Source organism: Amblyraja radiata, chromosome 10 (assembly GCF_010909765.2).
Source record: "Amblyraja radiata isolate CabotCenter1 chromosome 10, sAmbRad1.1.pri, whole genome shotgun sequence".
NCBI classification, from domain to species: domain Eukaryota; kingdom Metazoa; phylum Chordata; class Chondrichthyes; order Rajiformes; family Rajidae; genus Amblyraja; species Amblyraja radiata.
In genome coordinates, this window is record NC_045965.1 from 13,009,107 (window position 1) to 13,033,568 (window position 24,462).

Sequence of the window (24,462 nt, forward strand, 5' to 3'; positions counted from 1 at the left end):
GAGCCATTTACAGTGTACTAGACTAAGTGGGACCCGTTGGGTCCCATGTTCACACGGGAGGGCAGGTCCCCCGACGCAATATTGCACCTCTCCACCAATTCCAATATTGGTGGCCAGTGGGGGGGGGGGGCTTTCTGGAGCGCTGGTATGGGTGTTGTTGGCTGCAGGGACTACTGGTCTCCAGAGGGCTAGTATGGACATTGTGGTCCAAATTGATTCTTGGGGTGACAGCTCTGTCCCTCAAGCCTGATGTGCTGGCAGCTCACTCACGGCAGGTGGGCTGGCAGTTGACTCACGGCTATTCCTTGAAATTCCATTTCAAGCAGGGTGCAAGGCCACCAAATTCAGGTTCAGTTTCCTACCACTTCAAGCAGGGTGCAAGGCCACCGAATTCAAGTGCAGTTTCTAACCACTTCAAGCAGGGTGCAAGGCCACCAAATTCAAGTGCAGTTTCATACCACTTCAAGCAGGATGCAAGGCCACCAAATTCAAGTGCAGTTTCATACCATTTCAAGGAGGGTGCAGGGGCCAAGGAAAGAGCGTTCACGTCGCGGCCCTGTTTCAACCAATCTTTCCACCACCACGCACAAGAAGCACAAGAAGCGCAAGACAGACACCATTGTGCAGATGCCGAGAAGTGTGTTCAGCTCTGGCTGAACAACTTCTAATCTTGTGTGTGGACTCGATAAGAAGAAGAAGGAGGGTGCAAGGGCACCAAATTCAAATGCAGTTTCATACCATTTCATGCAGGGTGCAACAACACCACATTCAAATGCAGTTTCATACCATTTCATGCAGGGTGCAACAACACCACATTCAAATGCAGTTTCATACCATTTCAAGCAGGGTGAAACCACCATAAAACCACACAAAACACCACACTCACAGTTCAGTAGACATTCAGTGTGTTCAGTTGATTCACAGCTCTAACAGAGTTGTGACCTCTCCCTCCCCCATCATGCAGAGACTGAGCCACACCCACACTTCTGGGTTTTATAATCCCTCCCCCTCCCACCGGAAAAGGTGTGGCCTTCATGGTGTGATTGACAGGAGAGAGATTCTCAACATTTTTAAAACACTAATAACACTTTTATTTTTCATTGATGGGAAGAATCCTCTGCACCTGATGAGCGGAGGGGGACTGAGTAAGGTGGCCAAAAATCATAGCCGTACGTGGTAGCGTTTTATCTAAAATCAATATAGTGCAAACAGGAAGTTGTCAAGTTTAGATAGGCAACCATTTGCAGTGCCTTTTCACTTCAACCCAAAAGCCCCAAGCAACCATTTGCAGTGCCTTTTTACTTCAACCCAAAACCCCCAAACAACCATTTGCAGTGCCTGTTTACTTCAACAGCGTGCAAGAGCATTAAATGTTGCTGAGGTCTGCAGGATGCTGCTTGTCAGGAGTGCAGGGCAAGTGTCTGGGCTCCGATACTCAAGTTCTTATTATATCTTTTCCCCTCTCAATTTAAACCCATGTCCTCTGGATTTTGATTCCCCTACTCTGGGCAAAAGACTGTGCATTTACCCAATCTATTGCTCTCATGATCTTGTCTACCTCTAAAAGATCAACCTCATCCTCCTGCACTGCACGAAATAAGGTTGTAGCCCACTTAATCTATTCCTCTCATGAATAGGGTAGAAATGTAAAAGAATGAGAAAGGAGAATGATTCTAGGAATGAGTGGGTTAACATATGCTGAGCGTTTGATGGCACTGGGCCTGTCTGCACTCGCTGGAGTTTAGAAGGATCAGGGGGGACTTCATTGAAACTTACATAGAAACATAGAAATTAGGTGCAGGAGTAGGCCATTCGGCCCTTCGAGCCTGCACCGCCATTCAATATGATCATGGCTGATCATCCAACTCAGTATCCCGTACCTGCCTTCTCTCCATACCCTCTGATCCCCTTAGCCACAAGGGCCACATCTAACTCCCTCTTAAATATAGCCAATGAACTGGCCTCGACTACCCTCTGTGGCAGGGAGTTCCAGAGATTCACCACTCTCTGTGTGAAAAAAGTTCTTCTCATCTAGGTTTTAAAGGATTTCCCCCTTATCCTTAAGCTGTGACCCCTTGTCCTGGACTTCCCCAACATCGGGAGCAATCTTCCTGCATCTAGCCTGTCCAACCCCCTAAGAATTTTGTAAGTTTCTATAAGATCCCCTCTCAATCTCCTAAATTCTAGAGAGTATAAACCAAATAGTGAAAGGCCTGGATAGATTGGATGTGGAGAGGATGTTTCCACTAGTTGGAGAGTCTAGGACCTGAGGGCACAGCCTCAGAATAAAAGAATGTACCTTTAGAAAGGACATGAGGAGGAATTTTTATTTTAGTCAGAGGGTAGTGAATCTGTGGAATTTATTGCCACAGAAGCCTGTGGAGGCCGTCAATCGATATTTTTAAGGCAGAGATTGATATATTCTTGATTGGTAAAAGCCCTGTCCCACTGTACGAGTTCATTCAAGAGTTCTCCCATGTTTTCCCTGATTCGAACTCGGAGATTTACGGTAATGGCTGCTCGAAGGTACTCTGGGCTCTCGTGGACATTTTTCAACATGTTGAAAAATCTTCACGAGTCTTCCCCAGTTTCTTCCCAGAGGCCATTAGGACTGTAAACTCCTATCTCACCAGGGACTAACTTTTACTGTACCACGCTACATCTTTTTAAAAAATTGCTGTTTTTTTCCCTTTTTCCTTCCACCCACAATATTTAATATGTAAAAGAATATGTGATTCTGTTCCATTCTGTTTGTAGCTTGTTTGGTTGTTTGTTTGTTTGTCTTTTTGCACAAAGTCTGCGAGCATTGCCACTTTTCATTTCACTGCACATCTCGTATGCGTATGTGACGAATAAACTTGACCTGACTTGACTTGACTTGATGAGTGAGGTACCACTTGAAACCACCATGGTGTGCTCGCTGCCACGCCTATATCATCAACACAAACTACAGCCATTTTTCCCGCTGCAAAAGGCCCTCCAGACCCCCCACAAAGGGCCTAAAAAATGGGCTAGCATATAGACGAGCAAGGTACCACTCAAAATAATGCCAAATTAACAAGTTGAGTTCATAGAGTACAAAATGGGTATCGCCAGACAAATAGTCCGCTGCACTACAGGTACCAGACACCCCAAAAATGGACACCCTAGACCCTGCTGTCCAAGTAGGCTAGCCTAGATATTGTGAGTACCAGTTAAAACCGAGTTTAAATGATCTATCACACCTTGGGGGATATAAAATGACCTATGACAGAACAATTATCCGCTGCATTTGGTCTACCAGACCCCCGAAATGGAAGTGATATGATGACCTAACACTAGATATGCAGCTGTTGGTATTTTCTATTTTGGCCTTTCAAAAGGAACTTGTATTGCTAAAACCACACCGTCATTAGAGTAAAGCTCACTGGCATTTTAAGATGCGTCCAAAAACTGCTGAACTAGGTCATTTACCCGGTTTACCCTAAATCTTGATTTACAAAATGAACAAAAAAATGCTTAATGAAATTAAATTACATTACTTTCTTAACATGGCTTGGGCATTACGAAACAGCTCAATAACTTTTCTTCCAGTAAATATATTCTGTAATTCAATATGTTTACCTGATAATAATTCTGAAAAGAAAACTGGGTCTACCGTTACTCAGTTCTTAGATATGGCCATTTCAAAACTAACAGTTTGCACCAAAAGCAGGCTGAAGTCATTAGCAAAATTGGCAAAAAGTGAACAGCTGGGATATTTTTTTGCAATGAGAAAACAATTAACAGACAGAGACAGCAGGGCATGTTTTGTAATCTCATGTAGATAGGGTGGGAAAGAAAGCTTTTGGTGTGCTGGCCTTTATAAATCAGAGCATTGAGCATAGACGTTGGGATGCAATGTTAAAATTGTACAGGGCATTGATGAGGTCAATTCTGGAATATGGTGTACAATTTTGGTTGCCAAATTATAGGAAAGACTAGACTAAGTGGGACCCGTTGGGTCCCATGTTCACACGGGAGGGCTGGTCCCACGACGCAATATTCCACCTCTCCACCAATTCCAATATTGGTGGCCAGTGGGGGGGGGGGGGGGGGCTTTGGGGAGCGCTGGTATGGGTGTTGTTGGCTGCAGGGACTATTGGTCTCCAGAAGGCTAGTATGGACATTGTGGGCCAAATGGATTCTTGGGGTGGTAGCTCTGTCCCTCAAGCCTGATGTGCTGGCAGCTCACTCACGGCTGGTGGGCTGGCAGTTGACTCGCGGCTATTCCTTGAAATTCCATTTCAAGCAGAGTGCAAGGCCACCAAATTCAAATCCATTTTCTTACCATTTCAAGCAGGGTGCAAGGCCACCAAATTCAAGTGCAGTTTCATACCATTTCAAGGAGGGTGCAAGGCCACCAAATTCAAATGCAGTTTCATACCATTTCATGCAGGGTGCAACAACACCACATTCAAATGCAGTTTCATACCATTTCATGCAGGGTGCAAGGCCACCGCATTCAAATGCAGTTTCATACCATTTCAAGCAGGGTGAAACCACCATAAAACCACACTCACAATTCAGTAGACATTCAGTGTGTTCAGTTGATTCACAGCTCAGAGTCGTGACCTCTCCCTCCCCCATCATGCAGACACTGAGCCACACCCACACTTCTGGGTTTTATAATCTCTCCCCCTCCCACCGGAAAAGGTGTGGCCTTCATGGCGTGATTGACAGGAGAGAGAGGCTCAACGTTTTTTAAACACTAATAACACTTTTATTTTTCATTGATGGGGAGAATCCTCTGCACCTGATGAATGGAGGGGGACTGAGTAAGATGGCCAAAAATCACAGCCATAAGTGGTAGCGTTTTATCTAAAATCAATATAGTGCAAACAGGAAGTTGTCAAGTTTAGACAGGCAACCATTTGCAGTGCCTTTTTACTTCAACCCAAAACCCCCAAACAACCATTTGCAGTGCCTTTTTACTTCAACCCAAACCCCCCAAACAACCATTTGCAGTGCCTTTTTACTTCAACCCAAACCCCCCAAACAACCATTTGCAGTGCCTTTTTACTTCAAACCAACCAAATTTTCATTTTCAAACCACATCAAGAGCACTCACAGTTGAGTAGACATGTGTTCAGTGTTATTCAGAGCTCAGAGAGACATGACCCTCTCGCTTCCTCCATCTTGCAGAGACTGAGTGAGGCACACCACTTCTGGGTTTTATAGTCCCTCCCCCCTCCCACTAGCAGGGGCAGCAGAGAGAATGGCAATTAAAAAAACCCATTAATATCTCTCTGATTTTTCATCGATTTTTCATCGATGGGAAACATCCTCCGGTCCAGTCTGGCGGTGGGGGGCTCTGAGCGAGGTGGCCAAAAATGACGGCCGTAAGTTGCGGCGTTCTTTCGGAAATCACATCGCAGTGTCAAAAGCGGTCAAGATCTTACTTTTAGTAATATAGATGTCAACAAAATAAGGGACAAAGTCAAAGTCAAGGTGAGTCCAGGATCGGCTCTTCCCAACCAGAGACCGCGGCTTCAGGCTGGTGTAGGCCGCAGGCCGGCGGTCAAAGTTTTAAAGTACCTGCCGTGCCGCAGCCGGAAGCACCTCAGTCTGCAGGGCCGGCGGTCGAAGCTCCCCTCCTGGGGTGATGTTAAGTCCATACCACGCCCGCGGTAGAAGATGGCCGCGGGCTGGCGGTGGAAGCTTCTTCCACCCGGGTCCCCAACGTGAGATCCCGGGCTGTAGACGCCGCACCAGCTGGAGTTCTGCAGACCGCTGCTTCAGGCTGCCGGCTGCCGCGGGCCAGCGTAATGGAGCGCTCCCCTCCAGCAAGGTCTCACCCGCTCCGCGCCGAGAGTCCACGCTGCGCCCGCCGCTGAAGCTCCGGGCGCGTCTCCGGGAAAGTCGGCGCCGATCCATGCTGTTAGGCCACGGGGAGGCGGCCTGAAAAAGTCGCCTCTCCATGGAAGAGGAGAGAGTACAGAGAAGATTTACTAGAATGTTGCCTGGGTTTCAGCACCTAAGTTACAGAGAAAGGTTGAACAAGATAGGTCTTTATTCTTTGGAGCGCAGAAGGTTAAGGGGGGACTTGCTAGATGTCTTTAAAATTATGAGGGGGATAGACAGAGTTGACATGGATAAGCTTTTTCCATTGAGAGTAGGGAAGATTCAAACCAGAGGACATGATTTGAGAATTAAGGGACAAAAGTTTAGGGGTAACATGAGCGAGAACTTCTTTACTCAGAGAGTGGTAGCTGTGTGGAATGAGCTTCCAGTGGAAGTGGTGGAGGTAGGTTTGATTTCATAATTTAAAAATAAATTGGATAGGTATATGGACGGGAAAGGAATGGAGGGTTATGGTCTGAGTGCAGGTAGATGGGACTAGGGGAGAGAGTAAGTGTTCGGCAAGGACTAGAAGAGCCGAGGTGGCCTGTTTCCGTGCTGTAATTGTTATATGGTTATATGTTTATATCTCATTTTCATTGTCCGAGTCATCGCTCCATTCTGGTCCAGAACTTGTGTCATCAATGTCAAGTGTATCTTCTATGTCCTCGGTGTGTCTGTCGTCTTCAATATTGTCACTCACAGAAACATCTTCAAAGAGATCGTCTGGTACTGCAGGTCCAGGAAACCAGTCGGGCATGTAATGTCCATTTTCATCTTTCCATCCATACTGAAGTGGATCCAAATCTTGATCGGGTTGTGTGGAGTCTGCATTACCCCAGATAATGCTCAAATAATGTGCACGCCATACGTGTCTTGTTCCAAAGGGTCTTTCCACATTGTGGTAGTAGAGCACGGTTAACCTTTTTGATATTGGTCTTTGGGTTTTCCTGAAATAATAAAAAGATCTTCAAATTTCAATATTATTGTTAAGAATGGCAAGTGTACAGAATAACTCCTGAATTGAGGCGAATATCTATCTAATGAAAAGTCTCATCTTGACCACTTCCTGTCTGCGCTGTATATAGGTATGTTACAACACTTACCTTCAGTGGCGCTGCAGTTCTGCCACTGGCCGTATGCGCGATTTTGGCGCCTTTGAGGGGGGGGTGCGGGGTTAAAACGCGGTTTTCTCCTACCTTGTCCTGGATTATATTTTGTTGGAGTGCAAGCTTTTGCTGAAGAATTGTTCCGATGGCCGTTCTTTGTGGGGTTTTTATTAAATCGCCCGACAAGTTCAGCGCTGGAGTAATTTTAAAATCAGCTTCTAAAGCCGTCAACGCCGACAACAGGGACGGATTTCACGTACGGGACAGGTAAAGGAAAGCCGTTTATTTTATGTATAGAAGTGCTCCTTAAAATGCCTTTAATTCACATTTTACGTTGCGAAACGGTGATTTTCCCCCCATACGAACCGGCAGTATTTTTCCTGACGATATGGGGTTTAAATTCACCGCAACCACAACGTTCCAAATGATCGCGTTCCAGAAAATCCCACTCGCAAGATGATTTAAATGACCATTAATTTACAGGTATTAAACATTAAATTCCTTCCATTTGGCCTATAAATCCATGACAATGAGATTAAAAAATTATGTTATATTGTGAATTCTTGTGTGAATGTTATTTGGACACTTAGGCTATTTAAAAATGTTAATCTATTCTTAAGAAATTGATAGATGTTTAGATCTAGTAATTGAATTTTGTAATTAGCTACAATTAGGTAACTAACTAATTATATGCTTTAATTTCAAGTCATCTAAGTAAGATTGTTTCAAATTTGTTTCAGAATGCTTCAATCTATAATAACTGAAAATTTCTTTCAGCTCTTAATTTTTAAGAAAGTTTTGGGCTTTTGACTGTCCTCGATCACAGCTTTTGAGTTAAGCCAATGGAAAAGCAATAGGGAACAAGATGCTAATTTCCAAGTATGAAAATGGCAATAAATGTTTTAATACTGAAGATATGAAGGTGTCAAATTAAACTTCTTTTTATGCTTTATTTGATGGGATAAATTACAGACTTGATTTTAAAATCTCAAAATTTTGTAACATTGCTACTGTATAGTGATTTTAGAAAAAACGCTACCCTGTATCGCTGTGATTTTTGACCATCTTACTCACAGTCATCCTCCGCTGAGCCAGCCCTGAGGATTTTTCCCATCGATGAAAAATAAAAGTGTTTAAAAAAACCTTGAGATCACCTGATTGGTCCTCTCGCCTGTCAATCACCACGATGAAGGGAACACCCTTTCCGGGGGAGGGGGGGGGGGGGGGGGGGTGGTAGGACTATAAAACCCCAGATACCTGGATGTGAATCAGTCACTCTGCAAGATCGCGAGGGAGAGGCCACGACTGTCATTCTAACTGACGTGAATCAACTGAACTGTGAGCCTGCAATGTACTTGCAATAAATGATTTGTTAGCCCTTAATGACAATGTCATGAGTTGTTTGGCCTGCCGCCCTACCTGTGCTTGAAAGTGCAATGCTTAATTGGAAATTATATGAAATGAAATGGCAATGCCATTAGTTGTTTGGCCGGCTGCCCTGCCTGTACTTCAAACTGCAATGCTTTATTAGGTCCGACTGTGTTTGGAAGGAATAAATGCTTTATTAGGTCCGACTGTGTTTGGAAGGAATAAATGCTTTATTAGGTTTGACTGTGGACTTCCGCTTAGTGGACGCTGATTGCGTAATTTCCGGTGAGTGCAGAGGTCGCGCTGATTGCGTAATTTCCGGTAAGTGTAGAGAACATGCTGATTGCGGAAGTACCGCTGACTGCGAAAGCCCCACTGTGGAGAGGCTGCGCTCAGCCGTGTGAGTAGATTCAAGAAAGTTTACTGTCATATTCATGGTGTGTGAGTCGGTGTGTGTGAATCAGTGTGAGTGTGTGTGAGTGTGTGAGTCTGTGTGAGTCTGTGTGTGTGTGTGTGTGTGAATGTATGTGTGTGCTAGTGTGTATGTGTGAGTGTATGTGTGTGAGTGAGCGTGTGTGTGTGGGTCTGTGTGTGTGTGTGTATATTGGAATTGGTGGAGAGGTGGAATATTGCATTGGGGACCAACCCTCCCGTGTGAAGCTGGGACCCAACGGGTCTCACTTAGTCTCGTTACATTTAATTTTCCAAACAACTTATCACAATCTATCCTGTAAAAAATCTCACCTTGTTTATTTTTCCTGTCATTTGAACCAGCTTGATGTACCTCGCCTCATTCACATCTTGTATGCCTTTCTCACCATACAAGGAGCACACATACTCTGCTATCTGTCGGTTTGGTTCTTCCCTGGATGACATGTTGTAAAAGAACTTGATCAATGTCCCATCATTGTTCTTCTCTAGTATCTCATATGATTTGGTCTTGCCCTTCCTGTAGAAAGCTGCTGTAAAATCACAGCCGGTGAAGGCATGTAGACCTGGCATTGTCGCTGGGAGCCCTGCCTGCTTGTTCAAGGCATTGACAATGCTGGTTATGTTTATATAACGGCGCTTGTTCCATGAACCACAGTCCGTTACAATCGGTCTCCTCTCCAGTAAGTTTCGACCAAGCATGCCTACGAGTATCACTATCACATCAGTGTCAGAGGTTCGGATTAGTACACTTTCAGGAACATAGGCAGTGTGGAATGCAAGTAGAGTGTCCACTTCCTCTTGTTTCCCCTGCAATGAGTGTGGATAGTCGACATTCATTTTACCATTGATTTGATTGAATGTGATGTGAACGCAGTGTCCTCCATGAGATATAATCAGTGTCTTGTTGCCCAAGATGGGCCCATATTTTTCTTTCTGCTACTGTAGGAGAAGGAATTTTGCCAGTTGGTCCTTGAATATGCCATTCTGTAGCAACTTTTGGCAGCTCTGTTTAGGTGCTTGTTCACTCTATGATCTTTGGTTGTGGCTGGATCTGTTTTGTTGGTTGTGTGAGACGCATCGTCAGTTTTACCGTTTTGCGAATAAAACTTAATTTAAACAATCGACTCTCGTCTCAATACGCCAAATTATCATTGTTCATTTTTTGCATATCTTTCATTCATTTTTTCTATATCTCTCTACAACATCGTCTATATCGCTCGTTTCCCTTTTCCCTGACTCAGTCTGAAGCAAAGATGCCAGTATCTTTGGTCTGAAGAAGGGTCTCGACCCGAAATGTCAACCATTCCTTCTCTCCAGAGATGCTGCCTGTCCTGCTGAGTTACTCCAGCTTTTTGTGTCTATTCACGGCTGCAGCGAGCATTGGCTTTGCATGTTGCAGAGGTGTGCAGGAAGAGTTGTAGTGTTATTTTGCAATGAAAGACGATTGCAGCGTGCAGAGGTATGCAGGAAAATAGAAGTTGCAATTGTATGTTGTAAGGAAAGACACGGTTGCATCGTGCATGGGCATTGCATGTTGCAGAGATGTACAGGGAAAGTGAAGTTGTAGCGTTATTTTGTCAGGAAAGACACAATTGCAGCGTGCATGGGCATTGCATGTTGCAGACATGTGCGGGACGGGCGCGCGGGGGGAATGCCCAGGACTGGCGCCGCTGGGCGCGCAGTGCGGCTGCGCGGGAGCGGACCGTTAGACGGGCCGAGGAGGGAGGCAGGGCGGGGGATGCGCTCCGTCTGCCTCAGGGTGGGGGAAGAGGACGTCGTTTCTCCCCGTGGGGGAGATGTGTCTGCGTGTGTGAGGAGCGAGAGGGTGTGACCGCCCCGACCGCCCTGGTCCAGTCCCCGCTTGTGTTCCGTGGTGGTGGCGGCGGCCGGTCGCCATGGGCAACCGCGGGATGGAGGAGCTGATCCCGCTGGTGAACCGGCTGCAGGACGCGGTGGCCACTGTCGGCCGCTGCTGCCGCCTCGACCTGCCACAGATCGCCGTGGTGGGCGGCCAGAGCGCCGGCAAGAGCTCGGTGCTGGAGAACTTCGTGGGCAGGTGAGGGAGCAGGAGGTGGGAGGGCGTGGGATCATTTGTGGGATCTTGCTGTGTCTGGGATCCACCGCTGTGTCTGGGATCCACCGCTGTGTCTCGCATCCCACTGCCGTGCCTGGGATCTTGCTGTGCCTGGGATCATTCGTGTGATCCTGCTGTGCGTCGGATCTTGCCCTGTGTAGGATTCTTCCGTGGGATCTTGCCCTGCGTGGGATGTTTCGTGGTATTCTGCCGTGCGTGGGATCATTTGTGGGATCTTGCCGCGATCCAGCTGAAGGTGGGATCTTGCCTTGCATGGGATCCTGCCATGTGTGGCATCTTGTCATGCATGGGATCTTTTGTGGGATCTTGCTGTGCGTGGGATCCTGTCGTGCGTGGGATTCTGTCCTGCGTGGGATTTTGCTGTGCGTGGGATGTTTCAAGGGATCTTGCCTTTCGTGGGATCTTTCCTGGAAACTTGCCAAGTGAGGGTTCTTTCCTGGGATCCTGCCCTGCATGGAATCTTTTGTGGGATCTTGGCCTGTGTGAGTTCATTTGTGGGATGTTGCTGTGTGCAGCTTTCCCACTCCCTCACTCTTCTTTCCTTTCTCCCCATCACAATCCCCTTCCCTCCCTCCACCCCAAAATCCCATTATGACCAGAACTGTACTTGGAGAGTTTTGGGACTTGAAGTTGGCAACCAAAAGTGTAAACACAAACTTCAACAATTGTTGCTTCACTGGCATTGTGTCATGATTGTCACTTGTAGCCACACATTGTCACCCTCCCCCTCCATCCCCACTCCCTCCTCCCCCATCCATACCTCCATTCCAACTCCAATGCCCATCCCACACCCCCTCACTACTGCAATTAGTCTGAAAACGTGTCCCTATTTAAAACGCCATCTACCAATGTTCCCCAGAGCTATTGCCTGACCCATTGAGTTGCTTCAGCACTTTGTGTTCCTTGTAAGTGAAACTGGTAAAGCAAAGAGAAATTTACCAAAGTGCAGAATATTGTGCTTTGATATTGGTGGGAAAGTGCATCAATGAGCTGTGGCTGGTTGATGGTCAGGTTGATGGTCAGTGGGTACTCGATGGGCTGAAAGGCTCATTTCCTAGTTGCAAAACGCTCTGTGTAGTATGAGTTCAGTCCACGTGACATAGTTGGCCTTAAGCTGTGACCCCTTGTCCTGGACTTCCCCAACATCGGGAGCAATCTTCCTGCATCTAGCCTGTCCAACCCCTTAAGAATTTTGTAAGTTTCTATAAGATCCCCTCTCAATCTCCTAAATTCTAGAGAGTATAAACCAAGTCTATCCAGTCTTTCTTCATAAGACAGTCCTGACATTCCAGGAATCAGTCTGGTGAACCTTCTCTGCACTCCCTCTATGGCAATAATGTCCTTCCTCAGATTTGGAGACCAAAACTGTACGCAATACTCCAGGTGTGGTCTCACCAAGACCCTGTACAACTGCAGTAGAACCTCCCTGCTCCTATACTCAAATCCTTTTGCTATGAAAGCTAACATACCATTCGCTTTCTTCACTGCCTGCTGCACCTGCATGCCCACTTTCAATGACTGGTGTACCATGACACCCAGGTCTCTCTGCATCTCCCCTTTTCCTAGTCGGCCACCATTTAGATAATAGTCTGTTTTAGATGCAAGTTGAACACCCGTTTTAGATGCAAGTTGAAGGTGATTATTGATTGTGACGTAAGTTGCTGCCAGAAAATAAATGGTTAGTTCCATCCTTCTCTCTTAGGAGGTTTGCATGCAGTGATATGGTCCAGGCAATGTCCAGGTTATGTAAGGGTTCCGTACTGTGACCTCAACTGTCTATAAATTATGTTTGGTCGCCATATACACCTTTCTCCCACCATCTCCCAACCGCCCCTGCCCCCCCCACCCCTCCCCGCTACCCTGCTCCTTTACCCTCCTTTCTCAATTCCTGAGACCCCGATTTCCCTTTTATCCCCGCTCTTTCCCCATCCAAACCCCCCACCCCACCGCTTCCATCCCATCCCCTCCCCTCCCACCCGGTTCCTCCTTCTGGCTGTACATTTAATTCTTCCTCCTTATCTGACACACGTTTGTCTCCTTTACAACTCCAGACTTTGTCACTTACTCCATTCGTCTGCCAATCCAGCGCTCTTCCCCCATCCCCCGTCAACTGTATCCACATAGAGTTTGCCAGGCTTTGTCCTACCCTCTTTTTTCCAGTTTCCTCCCCATTTACTCCAATCATTCCAAAGAAGGAAACTGATTCAAATCTGTTTGTCCATTCCCTCCAAAGATGCTGCTTGACCCACCGAGTTTCTCCAGCACTTTGTATTTTGCATTTGATTGTGGTGGTTGTGGTGATTAAACTTGCAGTGAAATGTCATGTTCATAAGTGATAGCAGCATAATTAGGCCATTCGGTCCATCATGTCTACTGCACCATTCAATTATGGCTTATCTGACTTCCCCTCTTAACCCCATTCTCCTGCCTTCTCTCCATAACCCCTGACACCAGTACTAATCAAGAATTTTATCTATCTCTGCCTTAAAAATATCCATTGACTTGGCCTCCACAGCTGTCTGTGGCAATTAATTCCACAGATTGACTAAATAAATTCTTCCTCATCTCCTTCCTAAAGGAAAGTCCTTTTATTCTGAGACCGTGACCTCTGGTCCTAGACTCTCCCACTCTATCCATGATTGTGATCATGCATTAGATTTAATCACTTACTAAAGCATCACATCATGAATCCTTTCTTATTAATTGATGCCCCTACAAGTGAACTTATCAATTACATGCAATTAGAACAAGTGCTACTTTAAAAAAAAATGAAATGTCTTCAATGATGTGTCAGGACTGAAAGAGGAAGAACGTGTCTGAAACTTGTGAGAGTGTTATTACAAAATCTTATGATTTTATTGCCCCGTTTATTTTATTTTTTGCAGTGACGGTTATCTAGCCACTGCTACCAAGTCCAACATTACCTGCCTTTGCCTAATAGCTATTGAGAAGTTGGTGGTGATCTGCCACCTCTGCATGGTGAAGTTGTACACACAGTTGTTTCATTGGAAAGGGATTGAGTTTAGTTCACAAAAAGCTGGAGTAACTCAGCGGATCAGACAGCATCTCTGGAGAAAAGGAATAGGTGATGTTTCAGATCGAAATCCTTCTTCAGATCAGTTCAGTTTAGCTTATTGTCCCATGTACCGAGGCGAGGTACAGTGCTATCGTTGCTTTTGTTGCGTGCTATCCAATCAGCAGAAAGAGAATACATGATTACAATCAAGCCATTTACAGTGTATACATGATAAGGGAATAACGTTTAGTGCAAGGTAAAGCCCGCAAAGTCCGATCAAGAATAGTCCGAGGGTCACCAAAGAGGTAGACAGTAGTTCAGCACTTTTCTCTGTTTGTGGTAGGATGATTCAGTTGCCTGATAACAGCTGGGAAGAAACTGTCCTCCATTAAGCATGTGGTCAGAACAGCAGAGTAGAGATTGGGAACTTCCTGTATTTCTGTAATCTTGTGACATGCATTTCATAATATGGTATTTTGAAGCTAAAATATACTTGGCTATTACCCAGCTCTGATTTGTCTTCCAACTCTTACATTTAGATTAAAATATTAACTTTATTATTAGTTTATTATTAAATTGCTGAGGTACATGCTCGCAGCAATTGTTTTCAAAAATAATTACTTTTCTCTTTCATTAGCTCTGCCTACCTTGCCAGTTGTAAGTATTTAGGTTTGGTTTATCTCTGTTTGATTTGCCAAGCACAGTTACAGTTAATTGGCTTGGTATAAATGTAAATTGTCCCCAGTGTGTGTAGGATAGTGTTAATGTGCGGGGATCTCTGGTTGGCGCGGACTTGGTGGGCCGAAGGACCTGTTTCCGCGCTTTATCTAAACTAAACTAAAAAGCAAGGATGTTGTCATCATTGATGTTTCCTCTCCTCATGGTTCCTCAGTTGTTAATCCATTGTCAATGGACCTTAAACCTGTAGGTGAATATAAAATCTATCTTGCATAGATTTTCTATAGAAATGCAAACTGTTGGAATGTTGCTTTAGACCTCCCAGATCAGGCGAATATGATTCATAACTAATGTGTGGGCTGCTGATACTCAGTAGCTGCATAACGTACCAATAGAAAAGCATTCAACATAATTTCATTCAACCATGAACATCACCAGATGTATGACCATGTCTGTTTTGTGCTATATTTACTTGATGTTATTTTGCATCCCAATTCTCCATCTGAAAACCCTAGTCAGAAAGATCGACAGCCTTTTGGGGGTGAGCTGCTGCTGAATGGAATATTTATCTCAAATGACCCATCTCCAATTTTATTACTCAACACCTAAGGCCCTATCAAAATAGCAGTTGAATTGACAGTATAGACACACTTGTGGAAAGGTTAGTTTGATTTTCTAATAATAAGTCAATAGGTGTGCTTTCTGAGAGTGTTTGGGGAAGAAGAGAAATAGCTGAACTGATTTAAAAAAAAGTTCAATCATTTTATACTTGCCAATACCCCTGATAAATATTTTTTGCAAAAACAAAGATGTAAGCCTATTAGAGCAGAATAAAATAATTATGTGTTTCTAGGAAAAACTTGAACTACATTAAAATGTTTCTTCGTATTAACAGTCATGCTTTCTGTCATAATATTTCTCATTTATGTTGTTGCCATATTTCTGTGCCACCGATCCAGTTATATCTTCAAATCCACGGACTGAAAGGAACCACATAGAAGCTCATCTGTTTTCTCGGACCAGCACTCTACGACCCTCTGTCCAAGATCCTGTGCTTCAGTTTCTGCATGTAAGCCGAGATTTGGAGCACAGCTTCATGGTCAGATTTTCCAAAATGGAGGGGGAAATTGCACGGTGGTCATCTTTGTGTAGGAATGGTCGAGGGTGTTTGGGCCTCTGGTGGGACAGGAGAAAGGTTGATAGTATTTTGGTATCACACTCAAGATTGGCCTGGTTGAAGTTGCCGGCTATGATGAACAAGGCTTCGGAGTACTCTGTTTCCAGGCTGTTGGTAGCGGAGTGTAATAAATCCAGTGCAAGCCCATTAATGTGCGTTTTATGAGGGTGCCTTGCTGACTGGATGTACGGTTCAATAAATGAATCTCAACATTTCCACAGATCAAAATGTTTTAATGTGGTTGGCTGTGCTTTAGCACCATGGTCAACCTAAGCAGTGACATACAGAGGAAGTGTGTGCTTCGCTTCTGCTTGAACATGATTCACATCGAATCCAGACCCACACTGTCTTCATGCCTGGCATCACAAACAATGGCTCAATTCAGGCTGGTCCTCTCTGTTCACAATTGTGATAGCGATGTTCACTTATGTCTGCTGTTTTCCTGAACGCTCCTCGAAGGACTGCATTCCAGTCTGCATCTTTGTGTGTTGCTTTTGTATAGGATCCACGGCGACTATTCAAAGCTGTTGCTTGCTTGTCGACGAGGCTCAGGCCACTAGTGTCTCCATGGGTTGGAGCCACATGGCCTGGTGGTGTGGCTGGGCTGTCTGCCGATGCTGCCCGGGAGATGTACAATCGGCGACATGAGGGAATGGTGCGGATCCATGCTGCAGGTGATGCAGATCAATTTGAATCGAATGAGTCTGAACAGAGGGTGATGAGATATTGTCGTGGCATGTTATATTTATGGCGCATCTTCTAAGTTGGCACGAATGGAAGATGAGAGGGAAAGTCGACGGCTGTGACGTTTGTGATCTTGCCTCCCGCACCCTCAGGAAGGGCCACGGTTCCATGATCGGCTCGGGAATCAGGACATGACGACCTCGTCGCATGGAAATGGAGGGGTGATTGCTGGAGGTGATGGGCTGAGGGTTTGCAGTGGCCATGGATGGTGGTGTTGGTGGAGGTGAGTGCGGGGGGGCCTACAGCATCCGGGCGAGCGAGCGAATTGAGTGCAGCCTGTGGTAGCAGCGGATGGAGCCGACCGCATTGTGCTGGGCCAGACCCACCCCATCATCATCGTCCCAGTGCCGCCAGGGCACCGGGCCTTAACGTGAGAAGATAAGAAATTGCCTCAGACCAAGATCAGACATTTTAGAGACTTGGAAGCTGCAAGATAGCGTAGGAATTTGGCAGCTCTCTGCGTGCTGTTCCAGAAGAGGATCTATTGCACGCATTTACAGTATGATTTGACTGGATAACATGCAGAAGAGATACAAGCTTTTCTTTGTATCTCTTTACACATGACAATAAATTAATTTATTTATTGTTGTCACATGTACTGAGACACAGTGAAAAACATTGTTTTGCGTGCTTTTCAGTCAAATCATGTCATACATGAGTAGGTGATACATGAGTATGGTATGATTAAAATCATTTAAATCATTGATTTCCAAACTCCCTTTGGTTAATTCATGGTGCTCACTCATGATGTTCTGAGGAATTGCTTCCTTCTGGTCATTGGACACGGAGATATTTTCTTGGGATTGATATATTGAATCTCAGGAAAGAAAACCTCTGCTGACCTGTGCGCGGCTGCCCAGCCTGCAGCTGTCTGTCTTTTCATCTTTTTTTTTTTTTTAGTTAGTTAAAGTGTTTTTGTTTCTGGAGTTCTAGACTTTTTTATGTGGGGGGTGGGGGGGGGGAAGGGGGAAACTACCTTTCAGGGTCCCTACCTGGTCGGAGAGGCAGCTTTTCTCCGGGCTGCAGCTTCGACCCGTCCTCGCGGCCTACCAGCGGGCCTGGAGCGGCGTTTCCTGTCGGGCACTGCCCAGAACCACGGCTTCGGCAGCGGCACAGCGCTGGAGCGCTATCGTGGAGCGGGCGATGCCTTGCCTGGGTCGCCGCGCTGGAGCTCCGGTGAGCTGAAGACCGCCGAGTAAAACATCGCGGAGCTGCGGGTTTGAGGAGCGGCCAGCTGCGGGCGGCGGCGCCGAACTGTACACCGGGAGCCAGGGATCTCTAGATGAGATCGCCAGTTGTGGAGCTCCAACCGGCGCGGCCTTGTTGGCTTCGGAAGCCGCGGCCTCCAGTACGGAAGCGGCCGTTCCAGGGTTCCCAGGCCGCTGCGAGGATTCTCCCGACGCCGGAGCAACATCACCCGGCGAGAACGGCCAGGAACATCGGGCCTCCGTAGAGGCAACTGTGGAGGCCTCAATGGGCCCGACTATGGGTGAACTGGGGTTGGGGACTGGACATTATGCCTTCCCTCATGGTGGGAGCCATTGTGGGGGGATGTTCTTTATGTTTAAATCTCTTATTAATGTTATGTCTGTATTCTTTCTTTATGTGCTGCATTGGCAAGAAGCATTTCACTACACCTAGGTGTATGTGACCAATAAATAACCTTTGAACCTTTGAACCTTTGAATGTAGTTGTGCAGGAAGGAATTGCAGATGCTGGTTTACACCAAAGATGGACACAAAATGCTTGAGTAACTCAACAAGACAGGCAACATCTCTGGAGAGAAGGAATGGGTGACGTTTTGGGTCAAGACTCTTCTTCATACCTTATGTCTGCAATGTAGTTCTTCATTTTGTGAGCTGGGCAAAGTGGGAACATTCTTTCCACTGCAGTCGTGAATTTGTCACCTTCAGCAAAGTGACTATTCTACCAGTTGTGAGCCAGACTTCCAGCTTGCATGCGATGTGTTAAATACATGCAAAGTGCCTCCTTGAGAACTTCATCATATGCTCTACCATGGTTTGTTCGGAACAATGACATTGCCTGTGACCATCCTCGACACATTGTCAAACTTTGTTTCAAAATGCGTCAGGCATTTGATGACAGCTTGTGATAATGTACAGTAAATCAACAAGTATTGTATTGTCCAAAATAAATAATTGCAGCTTTTTAAGTCACACTTTGTGGTAGAGCAGTGATCCTTACTGCACAATTATCTTGGTCATTTGCAGGCTCGTCATTCCCTGCGCATACATAATTTTCATTTTGACTGTCTAAGAAATCCAGTCAAATGTTTCCTAGTGGAAAAGGGTTTCTTCGTGGAAGAATGCCAGTGCTGGCATTCCATTTTCAAAATCCATTTTCTCACAAAGTATAATTGAGCATGAGAATGCTTCAGTGTCTTCAAAAATGAGCACTTCATGTTCAGTAAACCTAATTACATTGGTCGTCTGGAATTTAGCTTTTGACAGCAGATTGGATTTGGCCTTGTGCTTGACATTTCAAGTGTTTTATTGTCATATGTCCCAGATAGAACAATGAAATTCTTACTTTCTGCAGCACAACAGAATATGCAAACATAGTATGATATGAAAAATGAGAGAGAGAACTCAGTGTGCATATATACTTACAACATACCCATATGTGTATATATAATATACATATATACACACATACACACATACTCAAAAAACAAACAAAACAGTGCAACAGTATTTTAATGGCAATCTGTTTTTAAATGGACGTTGGTTCATCACTTGCAAACATGGATGAACACCACATTGCACGCTGTACTATTTTACTCCACCAGCATGTCATTTCTTTGGAATGTTGCCTTGTACACTCTAAAACATTGACATATTTAGCCATTTTTGCTTCTTCACTACCCTGTGTTCTGTAATGCTACTTTAACAGGGAAGTTGTGCATTGCAACTTTCAAATAGGATGCAAAGCTGTTAACTGTCTAATTAAGTCATTCAAATCATGTCTGTGTAAGCTTTTAACTATCACTATCAAGAGTTTATTTTTCTCTGCACTTATTATATTAAGTGCCAAATTTATTCAATATCTCTCTAATTTAATATCCGAAGTACTTTTTTTAGTTTAGTATTTAGTTTAGAGATACAGCACGGAAACAGACCCTTCGACCCACAGAGTCCGCGCCGACCAACGATCCCCGCACATTAACACTATCCTGCACTCTAGGGACGATTTACAATTTTACCAGGCCAATTACCCTTCAAACAGGAGATCCCAGCAAACATCCACGTGGAAAACATACAAACTCCATTCAGACAAGCACCCGTACTCAGGATTGAACCCGGGTCTCTGGTGCTGTTAGGCACAGCAACGCTACCACAGCACCATCGTTTTCCTATTACCCTGATACGTGAAGCTTAGATGGTGGTTTTCCTTCTCCAAGGTGAAGCTCTGTTCATAGCGTATTTGGTAGTGTATGTGGTACAGGTGAGGTGATAAATTATCTATATTACTAAAAGTCTGTTCTTGACCGGTTTTGGCGATCTGTGCTGCGATTTCCGAGAGAACGCCGCCACCTACGGCCGTCATTTTTGGCCACCTCGCTCAGAGCCCCCCTACGCCGCATGTGTGCCGAGGATTTTTCCAGTCGATGAAAAATGGCAGAGATATTAATGATTTTACAAAATTCCCCATTCTCTCAGCTGCCCCTGCTGGCGGCAGGGGGGATGGACTATAAAACCAGGAAGTGGTGTGCCTCAATTAGTCTGCATGCTGGAGGAAGGCAGAGGGTCACGTTTCTCTGAGCTGTGAATAACACTGAACACATGTGTACACAACTGTGAGTAAGTATCCTTAATGTGGTTTGAAAATGAAAATATGGTTAAAGTAAAAAAGCACTGCCTGCAAATGGTTGTTTGGGGGGTTTGGGTTGAAATAAAAAGGCACTCTCTCTCCCCCCCTCTCCTCTCCCCCCCTCTCCTCTCCCCCCCTCTCCTCTCCCCTTCCCCTCCTCTCCCCCCACCCCCTCTCCTCTCCCCCCACCCCCTCTCCTCTCCCTTACCCTCTCCTCCTCTCTCCTCTCCCCCCCTCCTCTCCCCCCCCTCCTCTCCCCCCCTCTCCTCTCCCCCCCTCTCCTCTCCCCCCCTCCTCTCCCCACCTTCCTCTCCCCCCCTCCCCTCTACCCCCCTCCTCTCCTCTCCACTCCCCCCTCTCTCTCTCTCCCCTCTTTTCTCCCCTACATCCCCTCCCCCACCGCCCTCCCCTAAACCCCCCTCCCCTCCACACAACCACCTACCCCCTTCCTTCCACCCCCCCCCTCCCCCTCCCTGCTCCCCCTCCCCTCACCTCACCCCCTCTCAGCACACCCCCTCACTCCCCCCCTCTCCTCTCCCCCCCTCTCCTCTCCTCTCCCCCCCCTCTCCTCTCCCCCTCTCCTCTCCCCTCTCCTCCCTCTCCTTCCCCCCCTCCTCTTCCCCCCCCTCCTCTTCCCCCCCTCTCCTCTTCCCCCCCTCTCCTCTTCCCCCTCTCCTCTTCCCCCCTCTCCTCCCCCCTGTCCTCAACCCCCTCTCCTCTCCCCCCTCTCCTCTCCCCCCCTCTCTCTTTCACCCCTCCTTTTCTCCCACTCCTCCCCTCCATCCCCTCCCCCACCGTCCCTCCCCTAAACCCCCCTCCCCTCCACACACCCCTACCCCCTCCCTCCACCCTCCCTGCTCCCCGCCTCTCCCCTCCCCTCACCTCTCCCCCTCCCCTCTCCCCCCTCCCCTCACCTCTCCCCCCCTCTCTCCCCCTCACTCTCATCCTCTCTCTCTCCTCCCCTCCACCCCCACCTTTCCCCTCTCACCCACCCTCCCTCTTCTCCTCGCCACCCCCTCTCCCTCTTGCCCCTCTCTCTGTGTCTCTGCCCCTTCTCTCTCTGCCCTCACTCTCTACTCCCCCCCCATCTCTAGATGTGACTGCAAGTTGGGGCTATGCGTCAGTAGATAGGGTGGTTATGGGGTAAAAGGAGCAAATTAATAATATTAATATAATATCAAGGGGGGTAATTAGCGTGAGTGCGGGGGGGGGGGGGGGGATAGTTAGTGTGTGTGACGCTGCATGCCGCCTCCCCCCCCCCACAACCGCACGTTGGGGGAACAGACCCAACGGGTCTGCACTTGGTCTAGTATCTTATATTTCCTTCAAATCAGAGTGCAAATCTGGCTGTTCTCAGCAAATAGCCATACTTTGGGAAGCATAGGGTTTCGGCCCGAAATGTTGCCTATTTCCTTCGCTCCATAGATGCTGCTGCACCCGCTGAGTTTCTCCAGCATTTTTGTGTACCTTCGATTTTCCAGCATCTGCAGTTCCTTCTTAAGCATATTTAATCAGCTTGGTGTCTTAATATTATTAACCACCTTTTTGTGAGCTGCATGTATACAATAAAACTCCAATAATCTGACATCAATATGATTTGGCACTGGACTGGCTTATTTCTGTACAATTAGATGTGGTTCGTATTAATATCCCAACAATTTTGCCCAACTTGGGTGTAGGGGGTCAAGGGTGTTTTATTGTTATCTCTCCCGAAAGGGGTCAATTAAATTCTTACTTGCAACAGCACAATGAGTATGCAAACATAGTATTGTGTAAACACCATAATGAACAATTTAAAAAAATCTAATACAAAGACAGCAACAATGCTCCCAAGTCTATGTAGTTTGGAACATATTTGGAAGTTATAGTGTTTAATAGCCTGATGGTTGTAGGGAAGAAGCTGCTCCTGAACCTGGAAATTACAGTTTTCAGGATCCTATACCTTCTACCCAATGGCAGGAGTGAAATGAGAGCATGGCTAGGGTGGCTTGATTCTCTGATGATGCTGGCTGCATTTTTGAGGCAGAGGCTCCGGTAGATCCCATCGATGGTGGGGAGGTTGGTACCCCTGATGGGCCGGGCAATGTTCACCATTTTTTACAGTCTTCTTCATTCCTGGTGTTGGAGTTCCTGAACCAGGTCGTGATGCAACCAGGCAATATGATCTCTACTGTACACCGGTAGAGTATCTGTTGACACACCGAATCTCCTCAATCTTCTAAAGAAGTAGAGGCATTCATGGGCTTTCTTTATGATTGTGGGTGTTGAGGTGGAGCGGGCCCCGATGAGTTTTTAGGGTGTTGTTGAAATATTATCTGGTTAGCCAGATGCTAAGCTCCACTTACGGATGGAATCGGTATTTTCAAATGGTCAGATAGTGGAGTTTTCCTGTGGATTCTTTTCACTTTTACACCAGTTATTTGTCTTGAGACTCTCGTCTTAAATTACTTTGTGTTCCCATAATAGGTAGAGTGGAATTAATTACATGTGAGGTGTGGAAACACAACTTAATGTACTCGTGATTTGTTTTTCCATGATCTTCCTTTTTTCTATTATAGTACAGACACTTCATGTTTTACGTGGGGTTACATGCTTGAAAAGCAGCATATAATTAAAAAATGCATAAATTAAACATATACTCCACTATGCTGTCAGTGGTAAATCTGAGCACGTTACTTCAAAAACATGAGCACGTAAATCAAGCTATGGTATAAAAAGAACAAGTGCATTTAAAAAAAATCTCATGTCAAACGCCGAGACACGAGGTGTCTGTACTGGAGTCCTTACAGTAGTTCTGATAAATGATTTGCAAATCACTACCAAAAAGTTTGAAGGTGGAAGAAAAGTTTTGCTCTTACTAAATTTATGTGAAAGAAGTAAATAAATATTGTTTTCATTTTGCATTTCTTGATACCTGCTCAGAAAATGTGGCTTTACATTAGGGAAAATCACAATGCAGACTGCTTTTTAGGGATACAACTCCCTGTAACATGGGGTCTCCTGTATCTCAAGGACTGATTCAAATCCTTTTCACCAAATGTAATCATCTCTCTTGTAAGCTTGCTATGTAACGGTAATGTAATGAGTGGAATGACACATTCTGATGTGGAATTTGTAGCTTAGTGTCATCTTAAGGAATAATTTCAACCTATCACAGTGTTGTCAGCACGCTTTGAATCAAACTGAAGATATCTGAAGTTCACTGGTAGTTATTATACTCAGAATTCCTGTTTCCTTTCTTTCCTCTAAGATAAATGCTCTTCTTTAATCTGTCAGGTCAAAGCGAATGTGTAATATTACTAAGCGATTGTTGAAAGTTTTAGTTAACTATGTTTTCTGAGCAATTTTGGTAGGTTATTTAAAAAAAATTAACATCCACCTGGTGCATGAGAAATTTCTGTACAATTTGTTGAAATAAGAAAGCTCTATTCATTATCTTACTGAATAATCCATTGTAACAAATGTAGCTGTAGAAAGTTGCTTGCAGGAGAAGAATCAAAGCATTGGGATAATGTAATGCTAATCTTATTTGAAGAAGAATTGATATTAATGCACCACAAATGATTACATGTTTTATTTCCTTTTCCAAAAATATATATAATTGACTGTATTGGGCATCCTCCTCTGGTGGCTTACATGATACTTGAAGAGGGGTTAGAAGAAAAGTTAATTGTAATAATTTGAAGCTGCTAAGAGGACAGGAATTGCAGCAAAAGTCTTTTATTTGCCCAAACCAGATAATGTTACGGCCTTGAACATCAACTTTATCAACTCTGTGTAACAATTTAAATCAGACCTGATTCATGATATAATTTGTTTACAACCTTGGTTTGTTTCTGCAAGTTTGTTGGAAAACTGTACTTATACTTAGCTTCTCCAGATAACTTTGTAGAATTCCGGAGGGAAAAGCAATTCATTTTGCACAAAGAAGAATTGGAGAAAAGCTTGTGTGACCACCTGTGGAAACCACTGTGCTAGGAATGAATGAGGATATTTTTCTATGTACATTATGTTAATAAAATTATATTTTCTTTGTTCATTCACCCTGTAGTAATTCAGTCAAGAATATATAATTCTGCTGCTGGCTTAAGTAATTAGTACTATGTAGAAGATTAAAGTAACTTGCTTGAGCAAAGAGCTTGAGCAAAGAGCC

At 45.4% G+C, this 24,462-nt stretch overlaps 2 protein-coding genes across 6 annotated transcripts in view; both read left to right on the forward strand.

Moving 5' to 3' along the window:
* eef1aknmt (eEF1A lysine and N-terminal methyltransferase) overlaps positions 1–13,829 on the forward strand; it is a 106,067-nt gene extending 92,238 nt beyond the window's left edge. The window contains exon 10 of the transcript XR_004413240.1: positions 13,816–13,829. The gene's annotated coding sequence lies outside the window, so the exon portion shown is untranslated. The remainder of the gene's footprint in view (positions 1–13,815) is intronic.
* Positions 10,449–24,462, forward strand: part of dnm3 (dynamin 3) — a 168,769-nt gene continuing 154,755 nt past the window's right edge. For 3 of the 5 annotated variants that reach the window (XM_033028062.1, XM_033028060.1, XM_033028063.1), the window contains exon 1: positions 10,518–10,824. In XM_033028062.1, the coding sequence (XP_032883953.1) occupies positions 10,664–10,824 (161 nt within the window). In that variant the 5' untranslated portion in view covers positions 10,518–10,663. Of the gene's footprint in view, positions 10,825–24,462 lie in introns of all 5 variants that reach the window. The other 2 variants (XM_033028059.1, XR_004413239.1) reach the window with 2 other exon arrangements.